The following is a 15719-nucleotide window of genomic DNA, read 5'->3' on the forward strand; positions in this document are numbered from 1 at the left end:
GACGTCCTCAAATATCTTGTTTGGTCATAACGCAGAGATATTCAGTTTACTGTCATGGAGAAGTGAAGAAACCAGAATAATCAAATTTAAGAAGGTGGATTTAACGAGTTCGGACTTTTATTTTCTGTAAAAGTTACTCAAATTGATGAATTATCAAATTTGTTGGAGATTAGTTTGCTACTTCACACTTACTTCACGAATCCTTGAAGCTCTGTTGTAAAATGTTATTTGTAACACAATTTGTTTGTTGGCACACGTGGGATATTATCTGCAGAGCAGTTGCAAGCCTCATTTGGTTAGTGTTCATACATGCAAATCAGCCAACACGTTCCCAGTGTTGGAAGGTGGCCTCGCTGCAGGGCTTTATGGTTTGCGGCTGATTTAGCTGCTCGTCCCTGACATTTCGCTCCCACGGATTAGGGAGCATCCCGTCTTGACCTGGATTTGGAAGTCAGCGCAGCCTACTTTGGCACAGATATTTCACACAAACGGACACATCTTGAAATCTCTTTTCTCTGCAGAGTTGGATGTGGCTGTTGGTGATATAAAATGTCACACTGTGAAGGCGGTAATGCACAAATTCGGAGCAGAAACAGAATTAAGTATGAAAATGTGCAACTGCAAGAATGCCAAAACCACCAGTCATTTACAGTAAAGATATTTAAAGGTTTACTGATAAGTCATAGTTGTAGACAGACTGTCTCCAGCCTCTCCCTGCTGACTAACACCACTGACCGAATAACCTCTTTTGGTGATAGTGCTTTTTAGGAAGAGCTTTGTCTGAAATATATTTGGCCTTTTCGGAAAATATATCAGAGGGAACCAGTCATTTAGGCTGAATTTGCCTGATTCAGGAACTGAAAGTTTCTCAGAGGTGGAAAAAAATCATCCAGTTCATTGGTTTATGTAGGCCATTAGATCATGTCTTGTCAGAGCACAGTATCATGTTATGTAATGTCAGCTGCAACTGCAATTTATCTGTTGATATTCAGTAAAAAATGGGCATAAAACACTCACAAGTTCTCTATAAAAGCATGTGCAAACTGCTTTTTTTGTTGGACTAACAGCCCCGCACTTTTTAAATTACATTTTTGCAATAATATCCCAAAGAACAGGGCTGCAACAATAGTTTTCTCATTTTTCTGATTAATGTATCAAACGTTTGGTGTGTAAAATGTCTGAAATAGCAAAAAATGCCATTCTAACTTAAGCTGATATCAAATATCGTGTTTTATCCAACGACGAGCCCAAAACTTAAAAAATGCTCACTTGAATCTCAATCTAAAGCCACAAATCCCCACAAGTGAGGAGAGGAGCATCAAGCAGAAATAGTTTTGTTTGGTAAATTAACACTTAGTTCCATCCACATGATCATTTTTTTGTTTTGGAATTCACAGTTGAGTGAGTTGCAAAAAAAGCTCACAATTGTATTTTTTTGTGTCTTTCAGGCTCGAATCATACAAACAGGAGAGCTTGCTGCTGTGAAGATCATAAAGTTGGAACCAGGTAAGAATCATCATCTTTAACTCATTATTCTCATCACAGCGACAAAAAAAAAAAAGACGATACTTTCACATTTTCTGAATGTCTGGAAAATAACTTATTTTCCAGGCTTTCGGGTGAAATATGCAGAAAGACTGAAAAATATTTGCGTTTGGTGCCAAAACCGTAGAGTGCAGATTCTTCTGTGCTCATAAAACCAGTGTTGTTTGACTTATTTTGATATTTATTATGTGAATTAATGACCTTCAGTTTATTAATCCTTTTAAGTACCGATCAAAGACTTGAAGCAGTTATTATTTCTAAAATAAAAATGCTTCCAAATCATATCACAGCCTGCGATTGTGTACACGGAGAAGAGCAGGAATGCGTTTGTGTCCGGCGGGGTCTGTACTGGTGATGACCTAGTGACAGAGTTAGTGCGATCCAGATTAGTGGGATTACAGAAAAGGGCTTTGTGCCACCATCAACCAGACAGAGCTCAGCTGATTACCAGCCAGCGAAGGAGAGATTCACTTATGTTTGTTTTCTCTTTCATTCATCATGCCGCTGTCTGCATTACACTGGGAGCGATTTGATGTGGGACCAATATTTAACTTGTCCAGCGTTTGATCTGTAAACTCAAGATCATCCGTCTGTACGTTTCCCTTCTCTGATCAGTGTGTGGAGAGATTAAACAGAAGACAAATATATTCTGCAGGAACATCGAAAGAGGAGGAGTTAGGATTAGAGTGTCGGAGTGTGAAAGACTCAAGAAGGGACGAGTTTTCCTTGCTTCAGAATGTAAATTTTAAATGCACTTTCACTGATGTGCACTGCAGTCACACTAAATATTATTTGTGCAGACTTACCACATAAAATACAAAGAAATACCAGATAATTTAGTAGTGAAATTGAGCCAAGTGCACAGGTAAAAATGTTTTAGAGCAGTGTTGGAGTTGTGCAGTCCAGTGCAGGTTTTAATCACCTTTAATCTTTTCTGTATCTTCCTTTTTTGTGATTCTCAAACAAGAATCAAAGCCAGGATTATCCCATCCCAGGCCACGCTGTTTAGGAAGGCCTCGCTTTTCTTTATCCGAACTTTTGCCAGAGTCACTCCTTTCTGTTTTCAAGGTAATCAGCTTTGGGTGGACCGTGCTATCAAACAGGTTTGACCAGGAAAAGTGATGCCGGTATGAAGTCAGGGACACGGAGAACAAACTTAGGAGTGGTGAAGCCCTCCGGCTGCAGGCCTGTGGGGCTTGTTATTTGTATAATTTAAAAGACAAACAACCGTTTTGCACCAAATTAGCATCAGTCTGCACTTACTGACCATACGTGGGAGAGGACGTCGGAGAGTTTCCCTTTTTTTGGAGTGTACATGCTCCTTTAAAGACCTCTTTATACCTCTCTTCCTCTTATGTCGGCCAAGTTTTTCAGCTTCTTTGTTTGCAGCAGCGTCCTGACAGCTCCTGTGAGAAATTCTGCTGCAAGCCTTTATATTGTTGAACAGTTTCTCTCAGTTGAATTAATTTTCTATAAGCTGTCACGTTGGGATATACGCAGCAGACGTTTTCTGATGTCGTTCTTTGATGCTTCCGAATTAGTGAACAGTTTGAAGTTAAATGAGAGCTTTTTTACCTCTAAAAATGTAATATTGAACTGACATGACACCTATTAAATCATAGTAATGTGTGACTGGTCAGGACTTTACACTGAATAACTACAGCATAGTGAACTGAAACTTGACAAGATGGGTGAGAATGTGCATATTCAGAGCCGAGTGAAGCACTCAGTCTGAGAGGAAGTGGCTTCGGCCTCGACTCACCAAGAAGAGAAAATTGTGGGGCGACTTGTTATATATTTTTTTAGGACTAAGTTCAGCACCGTGTCACTGAAATTACACTTGCAGAAAATTTTTTGTGGCTCTTGGAACCATTTTCTGTCAACAGTTATATTTGAAAACGTCTGAGCGTAATTACAGATGTAGCGATGCATAATTAGAACGTAATTAATTAGTTCACACAAGTGATGCTCCTTGCGGTGTTTTTTGATGTAGCCAGGAAATGATTTTCACATTTGTTATTATTCAAGCTGTGTGTTTAAAGCTGTAAAGCAGTTGCTCTAAGTAGCTTTTGAAAAATTGTGAGGCATTCATTATGTCCTTATTATCTCCTCTTATGCATAAAAATCCAGAGAGAGAAGGGAGGAGTTCCAGCTGAATGATACAAGCACTTCACTTCCAGTTTCTTAGCCTTCTGGTGGTGATACAAGCACAAGGACTGTTGTTCAGTCATTCTCGTTACACACATGCCATGTTTATGTAATAAGAATAAGAAAAACAAGTGCACATGATGGGGACATGCACTGCTAAAGCCAAGTCTGAAGTAGAATTTTTCTGGTTATCTGTATCATTATTTTAAACTTATTTCAAATAACATAAATTAATTTAAAAATGTGCTACTTTGCCTCTTATACATTCACTTCCCTTTGTCTGTAGTCACCACTCTGAGGTCTCGAACAATTTCCTGCACAGAGCTTTGTCTGAAATGTAATAATAACATTGATTTATCCTTCAACACTGAGTGATAAACGTAGAAAGGTTTTATTTTATTATATATATTTAAACATAAATAAAAAAAAGACATTTCAATGAAATTGTATGTTGGAGTTGTACTAAATTTTCATGCCAACATTTTCATTTTTACTGCAAATGTATATTGGTTCTAAATATATGTTATCAGTGTACTTGATTGTTAATAAATGATATTCACACTTAACAAAAACTGCACTGGTTGACTCTAGTATGAAGCATACAGGTACAAGACTGCAGTCGTGTGCTGAACAAACTATTGGAAATATGAAAACAAGGATTAAATTAGGAATTTAAATCAAGCTTTTGAAAGTCATAATAATAGCAGCCAACCAAGACAGGGATGCAGTTAATGGTTATTAACATTGTTGATAAATCTGCCAATTGATTTCTGGATAAATGGATTAGTTTGGTCAAAAAGATGGTGAAAAATGTTGTGGAGTGTTTCCCCAAGTCAAAGATGATGTCTTCAAATGTCTTTTGTCCACAATTTAAAATATTTCAGTTTACTGTCAAAGAGGGGAAAAGAAACCAGAAAATATTTAGATTTAAGCAGCTGAAATCAGAGAATTTTGACTTTTGTTCTTGAAAAATGATTGAATCTGATTGTCAAAATACCTGGCAATTAATTAAATAGTTGACAACTAATTGTTTATTTAAATAATGACTGCAGATCTACTTCCAAGGTGAATGTAAAACCAGTTGGATGTACACACCCCTTACACTTACCATATACTGAACAGTGCATGTTCTTTATATATGATCCTCTCACTGGTGGCTTGTTTTTCCTTTTGCACAATCAGCTATGGAAAAGCTAGAAACATACATATTTTGTGGCTTTTCTTCTCTCCAGTCTGCCCTGCTGGGTTGAATGAGAAAAACATCCTGGCTCTCGCTTGTTTTAATCTGAAGAGAAGAAATGTTCTGTTTATAAGATGCTGTTCTATGTGTAATAATAGCAGGTATGCATGGTTGTTATTCTAGATTACATAAGTCTTCTACTAGCTAAACTTCATAACCCTTGCGATGACACGCCAGTAAGTTGTCGTCCAAAGCAAATGGAAATTTACTGCTTTGTTGTTTATCGGTCGGCTTGTTTGGCACGTGTTGACATTCCAATGAGACTTTAATTCAGACGCTCACATGAGAGAGCCTAACCCTCCCAGACAGGCTCAAAACAGGACTGCAGTTGGGTACAAACAGTTTATGCTCGATAAAGAGCTTCTGTGGTTTCCATTGCCATGTTTTCTACCAGAGTTTAAATCCCGTTTAAATGTGATGGAACCACAGGCCCACCTGGTTCAGTGTTTGGAGCTGTTTTAAATGGCAGCTCAAAGTTAAGCGCCAGTAGTCAAAATTTGTTTGACTTTTGGACCGAGATGTCAGCCAGATGATTTTATAACAGAATTCAAACATCAAAAAAGCTGTGTTTACATGCCACCACACTGAGCGGAACCAACACACTTCACCATATGCTTAGGGAAACGAGTAAATGGTTTGTTGTCAGTGATTTCCAGCAGCAGAAATGTGCAGCCTGCTGTTTTGATTTCACCCTTTTTTGGCAGAGGGCACATCTGTTTAATGAGCTTAATCTGGAGTGTTGCCTGTGATGACAAGTCGGCTGATTGAGCGTTGAAGCTGGCAGAATCTGATAGATCTTAACCTTCGGCTAATGTATTCCAGGGCTGTCTCTCTGCACAATTGGGAGCAGCTGGACTTACATATTTTTGTCTTTCTACTTCCTACTGCTGCACTGGAAGGCAGCCTGGATATTAGCCTATACCACATAAACTTTAAAAGTACAAGATGTTCCTTCTAATGTCACTGGCTGTTCTATAATCTGCTGTATTTACACAGAAATGAAGTTTGGAACCATATAGTCAGAGGTAAATATGGGATGACTCTGTGGCTTTTTTCAGACTGGTAAACCAAAGGGAAAGTGTTTTCTAAAGCCTGAAATTTAAGGCAACCTTTCTGGCATTCCAGTTGCTTTGATTTTTGTCAAATTCAAAGTTTGTTTTAGCGTCAAAAACACCAATTTTGTTGTGTACATGGACTGTAAATGATTCCAGTTTAATTCCTGCAATCATTTCTCATTTTAAAATGGAGCAATTTGTTATGCAGACAATGAAAAACTAATAATATTTCTCTGTCTGTGCGATTTCTCCCTCTGTTTCCAGGGGATGACTTTTCCATCATACAGCAGGAAATCTTCATGGTGAAGGAATGCATGCACCACAACATCGTGGCCTACTTTGGGAGCTACCTCTGGTAAGATCCAGCTCAAAAATACGCCTGCTTTGTCACTTCAGACTCGCTGTTTTCTCCTCTCTCACAGCCAGTCCAGTTGTTGAATTCATATGTAACTGTCAAAAGGATTTAACAAGCCGCTGCCCGAAACTCACATGTTGCATTAAATTACTTAGTCACAGTGTTGTGTGAAAGTATGACTCAAACTCTGCAACTGGACTGACTGGTGCTGACTAGGCCTTTCAGTGCCAGGATGCTGCTCTTGTGTTTTAATGGAGTCTTGTGTTTTGCGGCTGGTATCTCAGAGGAAGTAGGTCCGGTCCGCCCACAACTGCCTCCGACTTCCAGCAGGTTTAACTGGAATATGAGCCTCTGAACTGTTTTATGTGGCTGTTAGTGCAGAGAGATGCATGTCTTATCGCAGCAGGCAATGTCTCATATATTCCCGCCACACAGAGCTCGACAGGTTACAGTAAAATGTTAATGAGCAACCCGCCATGCATTAATTATTATCAAACTGTTTTAGGCAAACCACAGTTTATTTATTTGAGGAAATTCTAGTTTCCTTTTGATGTGCCTCTTTACCTGAAATGGTTTCCATGACCAGCTAAAAGGTGTGAAGAGTGTATGGCTGTACTCAGATGAAGAAAGCGTTGACTGACTGAAATCACATCGAGTCTTGAACAAATCGATTGCTGTTTGTTATCTCAGGATTATTTAAATTGCTACAAGGGAGAGCCTGTTAACCTAAATGAACTATATACAGACATAAAGTGCTAGTATTTGCAGCATTGTACATCATTTTAACCTGGTTATTTGACAGACCATCATGCACCTTCCTATATTTATACAGTTTCTGAAGTCAATTGTTGATCCCAGAACGAGAACTGACAAGTTCGCCTCCTGTTTGTACATGATATACCTTGTTGGTTGTTGAGCTGTGATAAGAAAGCTGCAGTTTGCAGAGTTTACACTGGACTTTATGGCCATCTGTTTGAACAAAATGCAGCCATGCCGACGACTTCTCTGACGCAGCGTCACCTAGTTCAGAGCCATATCTGAGTAAACGGGCAGTAAATGTTAAATAAGTCAGACCAGGTAGTCTCCATTAGGCTGGGTAGGTTCAGAGTTTGAAAACATGGTATTCATGGGTTTAGAAAGCTGTTGGTGTAGCACAGTGAAAATTTGGTCAGATAAAAACATACCAATCTGTAGTAGAGCCTTAGAAGAATAGCATTAGCTGTGATTGCACTGGAAAATATGCTCCTCTCAAAACAAGAAAGAAAAACTTATTTCAAGGAACTTTTATCTTGAAATAAGTGAAAAAATCTGCCAATAGAACAAGTGAAAAACAGCTTGGTAAGGTTTCTTGAAATAAGATATGATATTTAGAATATTGAGATCTTAAAATTAGCTGGGAAAACTTATTTTAAGCTCTATTTTACCAGGATTGTCAAACTTAGGTGTCTTAAAATAAGCCAGACATGCTAAAAGAAATAGTAGTTTTTCACTCAAAAATAGATTTTTGCTTTGATGTAACCTCCTAATTTGAGATGTATTAAACTTTTTTTGAGTTCTCTTGTAAAATACAACTCAAAACAAGATAATTTCAAGATAGTTTAACTTAACAAGATATTTAAGATGCATTGTCTTAAAACAAGTCCCTCCATTTCGCTGAAATGTCACTTAAGAGAATTTATCTTAAATAAAGTGGGATGAGACATTTTGACTAAAAATAAGAACAGTTAGCAGTGTGATTGGTGTCAGTTGTAATCACGCTGCTTATTTTTGGCCTTTAGAGACTTGGTTGACATTATTTTACTCACCCTAATCATGTACCATCCTATTGACCTATTTTACAAAAAGCTACAAAACTACTAATATTTAACAATTTATTTCTCACCACTTGGCTTAAATTATTAACATGTTTGTGAAGTTATTCAGGAAGGGAAAGCTGCTTATTGATGTTGTGCTACTTGGTGTGATGTGTTTACTCAAGAAATATCTTCATCTGCTTTTTTCCAGTCGAGAGAAACTTTGGATATGTATGGAGTACTGTGGTGGAGGATCTCTGCAGGACATCTATCATGGTAAGTTTTCAGTCCAGAGTTATTTTTTATGTGTGCATAATATGAAACCCACCTCTGTCTTCCATTTCCTGCAAACATTGAATTCAATTGTGTTATGTAACAGTGACTGGACCTTTGTCAGAACTCCAAATTGCATATGTCAGCAGGGAGACCTTACAGGTAATTTTAGATAGTTTGAATGAATATTGGAAAGTTTGTAGTTTCAGTTGAGTTCATTACAGAATACTTAATTGCCTTTACAGGGTTTGGGATATCTGCACATCAAGGGCAAGATGCACCGTGACATCAAGGTATCATCTCTTTTTATTTTGTGTTCTTTTAAGTTTCAGTGTCCACACCCAAACACTTGGTCTCATGTTCATGCAGATGGAAAATCTTCAAACAGCAAATTTCAAAGCGTAGCTTCAAAACTATTAATATCTCTGTAAATGCAGAGGTCTGACTCCTCTGTAGTGCAGCAGAGGTGTAAACTGAAGCAACAGGAAAATCATAGCTGGGGATGTGCTCGCCTGCCAGCATGTGACCGATGGTGTCATTTACCGCAGTTTTGAGGTTGAACTAAAGTTGATGGTGCTCGACGCACGCACAGAAGGCTGGAGCCTCGCTCTCATGTGTTATCATGAAGGTCAGGGCTGCACCTATTATCTTTTCTCAGCTCTACGCAGCAAGCGCTTCCTGTTTCCGCTACTCTCACCGCAGGATGCCACCAGAGAGACTGTCAGTCACAGCCAACAGAAACACTGTTGGTGGAACTGTCAAAAAGCCGTAATACTGGTGCTGCCTCACTGGAAGTCAGATCAGAAACAGACCAGGAGTTAATGATTTAACCAGACCAGATGTTGCTGAGAAAGGTTAACACATAAGTGGCACTTTGTTGTGAGCCAGTTGGGCACAACATCAGCTCAGCGCAGTGTTTTAAGTCTTGGTGACATGATGTTAAAATATGGGTACTGACTCTTGCATGTATTTTCTCAAAGTAAAAGAAATGTTTGTTCGTTAACAGGGTGCCAACATACTTCTAACAGACAACGGAGATGTGAAGTTAGGTAAGTTGTTCTCTGGCGTGTTAATTCTCCAGGACTTGAGCTCCTCGTTTGCTTTTAGTCCTGTGTGCATTACGTAATCTGAAAAGCCCTGTCAACCCTCGTTACAGCTGACTTTGGAGTTGCAGCCAAGATAACAGCCACCATTGCCAAAAGAAAGTCCTTCATCGGAACACCTTATTGGTGAGTGTGTCACTCTCATAAAACAAGCCATTGGGCCCTCGACAGGTTTTGTAAGCCGTTTTCAAAGAAGCACTGATTAAAGACCTGCAGCCACATACTAGGATATTTTCCACTTGACAGTCTGTGTCACCATTTTCTCTGCAGCAGGATCCAGGTTGTGGCTGTGTTTCCATTATGTATTTTCATGCCCATTTTTAAGTACTACATCACAAAAAGTTCACAAAAACATCCTCAATTTTGCAGAAAAGTTTTTGCATTTGCTTGAGGGGATTTTTGACTTTTCGAAATAGAATTATTTCCCATAATAGGTGATGGAAACACATTTTTTTAAAGTAACTTCTAACGTGGAAAAAATATCTGGTCAGCTGTTGCTGCTTCTTTCATCATGTTCATCTGAAACATGACTTATTCCAGCTGACATGAAAGAATCATTTTCAGAATTTGTTGGTACACAGGTTTTCAACTTTTCAAAAAAGAGAAAATGCTCATAATAATTGATGGAAACCAGTTTTTTGGATAAGTTCTAATGCAGAGAATATTCACTTTGTATGACTGGTCAGCTATTTCATGACTAATTCCAGCTGAAAGAAAAATTACAACTTTCCCAAAGCCTTCTCTCGTTTTTTTCTCTTAGATGACCCAAATTTTGTTTTCTTTAAGGTTCTTTAGCGGTAAGCAAACATCTGGTTTTGTGTCCGACCTCTTCTACTCTGTTTATTACAGCCACGCGTAAAGTAGCCTATACCATTGCCTTCTGGTGACACTATTGAATAATAATACTTAATAGTAGTTTATTCACTCGAACATTTCAGAAGTCCACCTTAAATTTGCTTGACAGCTAAATGGAAACACAGCTACAGTGTGCTAGTGGTGCCCTGAAAGGTACAAGTTTGTTTTCCCACATTAAAGTGTCTTACAGCAAGACACTAAAACCCTGGCGTGGTTTTGATCAACATGTTATCACAGTGTTGGTAATAATGTAGTTTTTAAATTAAGGAAAGCAGCTGAAGCTTTGTCCTGACTGTGTCTAGGATGGCTCCAGAAGTGGCAGCAGTGGAGAAAAACGGCGGCTACAACCAGCTGTGCGATATCTGGGCCGTTGGCATCACATCCATAGAGCTGGCCGAGCTGCAGCCTCCGATGTTTGACCTGCATCCAATGAGGTACTTCCACCTAAAAAGATCGGTCAGAACTTCCTCACATAATTTCTTAGCCTGCTTCCTGCCTTTGTGTGTCCTCTAATGTGTCATCACGTCTTCTGATTGCTCGAGCAGCCGTCCTGTTTTATACAAAATACATGTAAGATAAATTTAGTCAATGCTGCAGGGCTTTTAATTCCTTACTGGAGCACATTTCCCTCTTTTCTTTGTCCTCTGTAGGGCCCTGTTTTTGATGTCCAAGAGTAGCTTCCAGCCTCCCAAGCTAAAAGACAAGAACAAATGGTGAGTGTCTCAGTATAATCAGTGTACTATTGCAGGTTTACAATATGATAGTTCATACCTTTGCCTCAGAGGATACCATGGATAATCAGTGTATTTAAACAGAACTATCTTGTCCTCCAGGTCTGCTGCCTTCCATAACTTTGTCAAAGTGTCTCTAACAAAGAACCCAAAGAAGCGGCCCACTGCGGAGAAGCTTCTATCGGTAAGAAATTGTGCCTTTAATGTGTAGCGGATGCTTTAATGTCACTTAGAGATTGAAATATTTGAAAAATAGGAGCTGAACCTTGTCGAAACAGTAAGCATTAGCTGAGATGCAATTTTTTTTAGTTGCTGTTAAAATGTTGTGTTGTAATTTTTTTTACTACAAGAACAAGCTGTTGTTGCTTGATATTTGTAAATCCGAAAGGCCTGACAAACAAGAAGTTGTGGGTCTGACTAAATCCAGCAGGACTTTAGTTGTTCTAATGAGCTTATGTGGGGTTTTGGCAGAATTTCTAGCTGTTTGGCGTACAGTGAGACTGTTCCTTGAACTGCTCAGTAATTTATTAAAGCTTTGTAATTATATCTTAGCTGGAGTGCGTCAGCTCATTTAAAGAGGAGCTAAAGTTCAGTTAGCACCTGTTTTTAATATTTAGGCCTCAGGCAGAATATAAACACAAGTGCTACCGTTTCTTAAAAGATACTCTTTTACTATTATTAACACAGTTACTACCTCTGAGGCTAGTTGTCTCAGCACAGTAGTTCTGAAAGCTGATGATTAACAGAGACCATTTTAATTACCCTCTAATACTAAAACTAAGACTTAAATCTCTCTTTAGGGATGATATGCTTCCACAGCTGCTTTCATGGGTCGTGTTTGTCAGATTAGAAATGTCAGAGTGCTGATAAAACAACTGTTGTTGAGATAAAATATCTTTATTGTTTTATTGTTTCTTCCAGCACGTGTTTGTGGCCCAGACGGGTTTGACAAGGAGGCTCGCAGTCGACCTCCTAGATAAGATGAACAACCCAGACAACCACCAGCATTATAGTGAAGTGGATGACGATGACCTCGAGGTAGTCTGCTTCCATGTCATATGCATCATATTAATGGAAAAAGGTGTCTTCGCTTAAAGACATCAGTAGGAAAATCAGATCTTGCATAGCCAAGCAGCTGAAAGTATTAAAACCGATATTATGGCAGTGGTTGGTGTTTTTGTAAATCTCTTGTTACAGATAAACGACAAAAAAAGAACAAAATCAGTGCAAAAACAACCTCCCTCTGTCACAGTAGATGATACTGAACATTGTGGTAAAGCAGACTTTGCAAAACCGACAGACTTGCAAACACCGTCAGACTTTCTATCAGCGGTGGATGTAAACATTAGAACAGCATGGTTTTTCTGCAGCTTGGCAGTGGAAGCTAAGCAGTCAGTTTTGCTGAAGTCTGGTTTCATGTTCCCCTAAAACTTCCCTTCCCTCCTCCTCTTCTTGATTCTCTCCATTGACATTATTATTCCAACTGGAATCAACATCACATCGATGTGGCAGCCAAAGAAGTGGTACCAGCGCCTTTTAAAAGACCATTGTGCTGTTCTCCCCCTGACAGCAGTAGCACTGTCTTGGCCGCGATGAGTGAAACAACCCCGAAGGCTATTGACTGCAAGCAATGGAGCTCTTTGCAAACAAACAGCCTCTGGGATGCATAATAATGCCATGTTGCACAAGAAACGCAGCTCAGCTTTAACTTGACTTGCAAGTTTCAGAATCTGTGTCTATAGATTATTTTAAAAGATAATGTTATATGTCCCAAATTACTCAAGTTTGTATTACATAAGTTGCTGAAACTTTACCTTTTCAAGTGCTCTTAGTGCTGATAACGCTGTGAATTTTTACTCCCTGGGGGCTAATTTTTCACTGCAATATAAAGTATTGCACATCTATGAAAACGGTACAACCATAGCAAGATGCAGACAGAACTCATACATGTCTTCTTTACAATTATAATGCCATAAATTCTAAAAAATAGAAGCAACAGAAGCTGAATTTTTTTGATTATTTATTTTACAAAAATCGATTAAGACTAGAATCAACATGTACAACATTTTTCCCAATGTCCACATAAGACACACAAAATTGGAAAAAAGTTATGGCTCTATATACTGTAATTATTTTACATTTTTACAACCTCATCAAACTAGCTGTTTTTCACATTACTCCAGAAAGATGCTGCCCCATGTGGAATGTCCTGAATTGAATTTCATTCATTCATTCATTTCATTCATTCATTCATTCATTGAATTTCCCTTCAGGGATTAATAAAGTTATTATTGTGTTGTATGTATCCTCCAACAACTTCCTAACGTCATTCCTCTGTATACCATTTTTTTGTGCCATGCTGCAGTTATTTTAAGGCACAAGCATGTTTTATTTTGCTCTCAATATTTTGCTCAAAGTATTTGTAATTTGTTTCCATACTTGAATTTTAGGGCATTTTGCTTTTTATATTATTCTTATTGTTTATTTTTTATTTGCTGCGCATTTTTGCCTATTTATCTGTATTTATGGTGGTGGGAACTGTACTCTTTCTGCTGTAGCAAACAGATTTCCCCTCAGGGATTAAAAAAGTATTTCTATTCTATTCTATTCTGAAAAAGTGGGTTTTGAAGAAATACTGCAATTTTAAGCTTAGAATTTGTTAATTTTTCCAAGGGTACCACATGTCAGGTATGACTAGTTTGAGGACTGTTGGAGAGTTTGAAATCCAACAGAAGTCCCCGTTTTTACAATTTCTGGCTCTGATAGATGTATTTTTGAAGCTAGCATGCCTTCCGAACTCCCCAATGGGTTTTGGGGCTCAAACAGTTCAAACCCATTTCTTTATTTTTAATTCTGTCTCTTCCTCTCTCTCTTTTTTCCAGCCCCTCTCTGCAGTCAGACACACCATCCGCTCTACCAACAAACACGCCAGAGCCGAGAGGACGCGCTCAGAGATCGACTGTAAGTGAACAAAAAGGCCCAAACCCATCGCCAAGACCTGCCCCCTGCCTCGCATCTGTGCTGTCATTGGTCCATGTGTTGCCCAGCCTGGCTGTTTAGGTCAATAAAGATCCGGTGGCTTGTCTGAGGGTCATCCCGCTAATCCTGCAGCGCTGGCTGGCTCTCGTCCAGACCACAGCATGTGGTGGTGTGCATAAAAATAGCCCGGGGATTCACGGAAGAGAAAGTGGACGTAGTAGAGTCCATGAGGCTTCTGTGTAACATGCTATTTTAAAGTAGGAAGTAATTCTCTCTCATCCTTTATTAAACAGAATAATGTGAACTAACTTGTCTGAAGGGCCACTGAGTTTTTTTTCGAGGTGTTAAGTTTTTAGGCAGAAAGAACAGAATCTGATATAGTTTACTAGTTGGCGTATATTTTATAATTTACAACCCTTCAGGGAATTTGTTGGGTTTCTGTGTTGTCACTAGTTGATGTAGATAAAGCTGGACGTAGGGCTGCACAGTGTTGGAAAAAGAGTGATATTGCGATATTTTGTTTGCTCTGCAATACAAATAGAGCCATTCAAGACACGTGATATAAATTCCTTTGTTTTTTCATATCAGTACATACACTACTGTTCAAAAGTTTGGGATCACTTAGAAATGTCCATCATTTTTTTTTTAATGATGATAACATTAAATGAATTAGGAATACAGTCTCAATATTGTTAATGTGGTAAATGACTATTGTAGCTGGAAACAGCTGATTTTTAATGGAATATCTCCATAGGGGTACAGAGGAACATTTCCAGCAACCATCACTCCTGTGTTCTAATGCTACATTGTGTTAACTAATGGTGTTGAAAGGCTAATTGATGATTAGAAAACCCTTGTGCAGTTATGTTAGCACATGGATAAAAGTGTGAGTTTTCATGGAAAACATGGAATTGCCTCGGTGACCCCAAACTTTTGAACAGTAGTAGTAGTATGTATTGATATCAAAAAATGCAGGAATTTATATCAGATGTCTGGAATGGCTCGATTTGGAAAGAGTCAAGCCATTCTAGGATTATTGGGATAATTTTATAGGTGAGTGTATCAGAATTGAAAATAAAAAAATTGAAGAAAGGCACCTAAAAATCACTTTGGAACCTTTCTCATGCGGTGTAACACTGTTAAAGGCATCCAGTGTAGCTTTTTGCTATCTAGCTTTGCACTTTTGCCAGTTTCAAAACGCTGCAGAAAGAGTACTTGTTTTTGGTCAACATCATCTTTTCTGCAGCATAGAACTCACTATATGGGTTTTTTGCAAACAATTATTCTTTTTCTCTCCTTTTCCTCGCTTACTTTTCTGTGCACATGTGGAGTCTGTTTGTGAACACACATTTTATTTTAAATAAAGTTAAAAAATAACGCCAAGAACCCTTAATTCAAACAAAATTTTGCCGTATCAGACACAATTCTCTTGTCTTTTAGTCATGGAAATCGAGAACTATGCGAGTTGTCTTTAGTATCAAGCATCAAAAAATGTTTTAACAAGGAAACGCTATACTGTGCAGCCCTACTGAACGCTGTGTTGTGCCCGTCGTGTCATCAGGCTGTGGTTGTTCGTCACTTCATCATTTTAGCTCAATCTAGTCCATTGGTGCGACGTGTGTCCGTCAGATGTTTGTCGTAT

General features: G+C 38.6%; 1 protein-coding gene across 7 annotated transcripts in view; it reads left to right on the top strand.

Moving 5' to 3' along the window:
• The window catches only part of map4k5 (mitogen-activated protein kinase kinase kinase kinase 5), a 41781-nt gene that overhangs the window by 6591 nt on the left and 19471 nt on the right, over positions 1 to 15719 (top strand). For all 7 annotated transcript variants that reach the window (XM_035955612.2, XM_055005678.1, XM_055005679.1 and 4 more), the window contains exons 3-14: positions 1449 to 1506; positions 6253 to 6343; positions 8348 to 8412; positions 8516 to 8571; positions 8655 to 8702; positions 9416 to 9458; positions 9566 to 9638; positions 10670 to 10801; positions 11018 to 11080; positions 11201 to 11282; positions 12020 to 12136; positions 13981 to 14059. In XM_035955612.2, the coding sequence (XP_035811505.2) occupies positions 1449 to 1506; positions 6253 to 6343; positions 8348 to 8412; positions 8516 to 8571; positions 8655 to 8702; positions 9416 to 9458; positions 9566 to 9638; positions 10670 to 10801; positions 11018 to 11080; positions 11201 to 11282; positions 12020 to 12136; positions 13981 to 14059 (907 nt within the window). The remainder of the gene's footprint in view (positions 1 to 1448; positions 1507 to 6252; positions 6344 to 8347; positions 8413 to 8515; positions 8572 to 8654; positions 8703 to 9415; positions 9459 to 9565; positions 9639 to 10669; positions 10802 to 11017; positions 11081 to 11200; positions 11283 to 12019; positions 12137 to 13980; positions 14060 to 15719) is intronic.

Source organism: Amphiprion ocellaris, chromosome 20 (genome assembly GCF_022539595.1).
Source record: "Amphiprion ocellaris isolate individual 3 ecotype Okinawa chromosome 20, ASM2253959v1, whole genome shotgun sequence".
Classification (NCBI taxonomy): Eukaryota; Metazoa; Chordata; class Actinopteri; family Pomacentridae; genus Amphiprion; species Amphiprion ocellaris.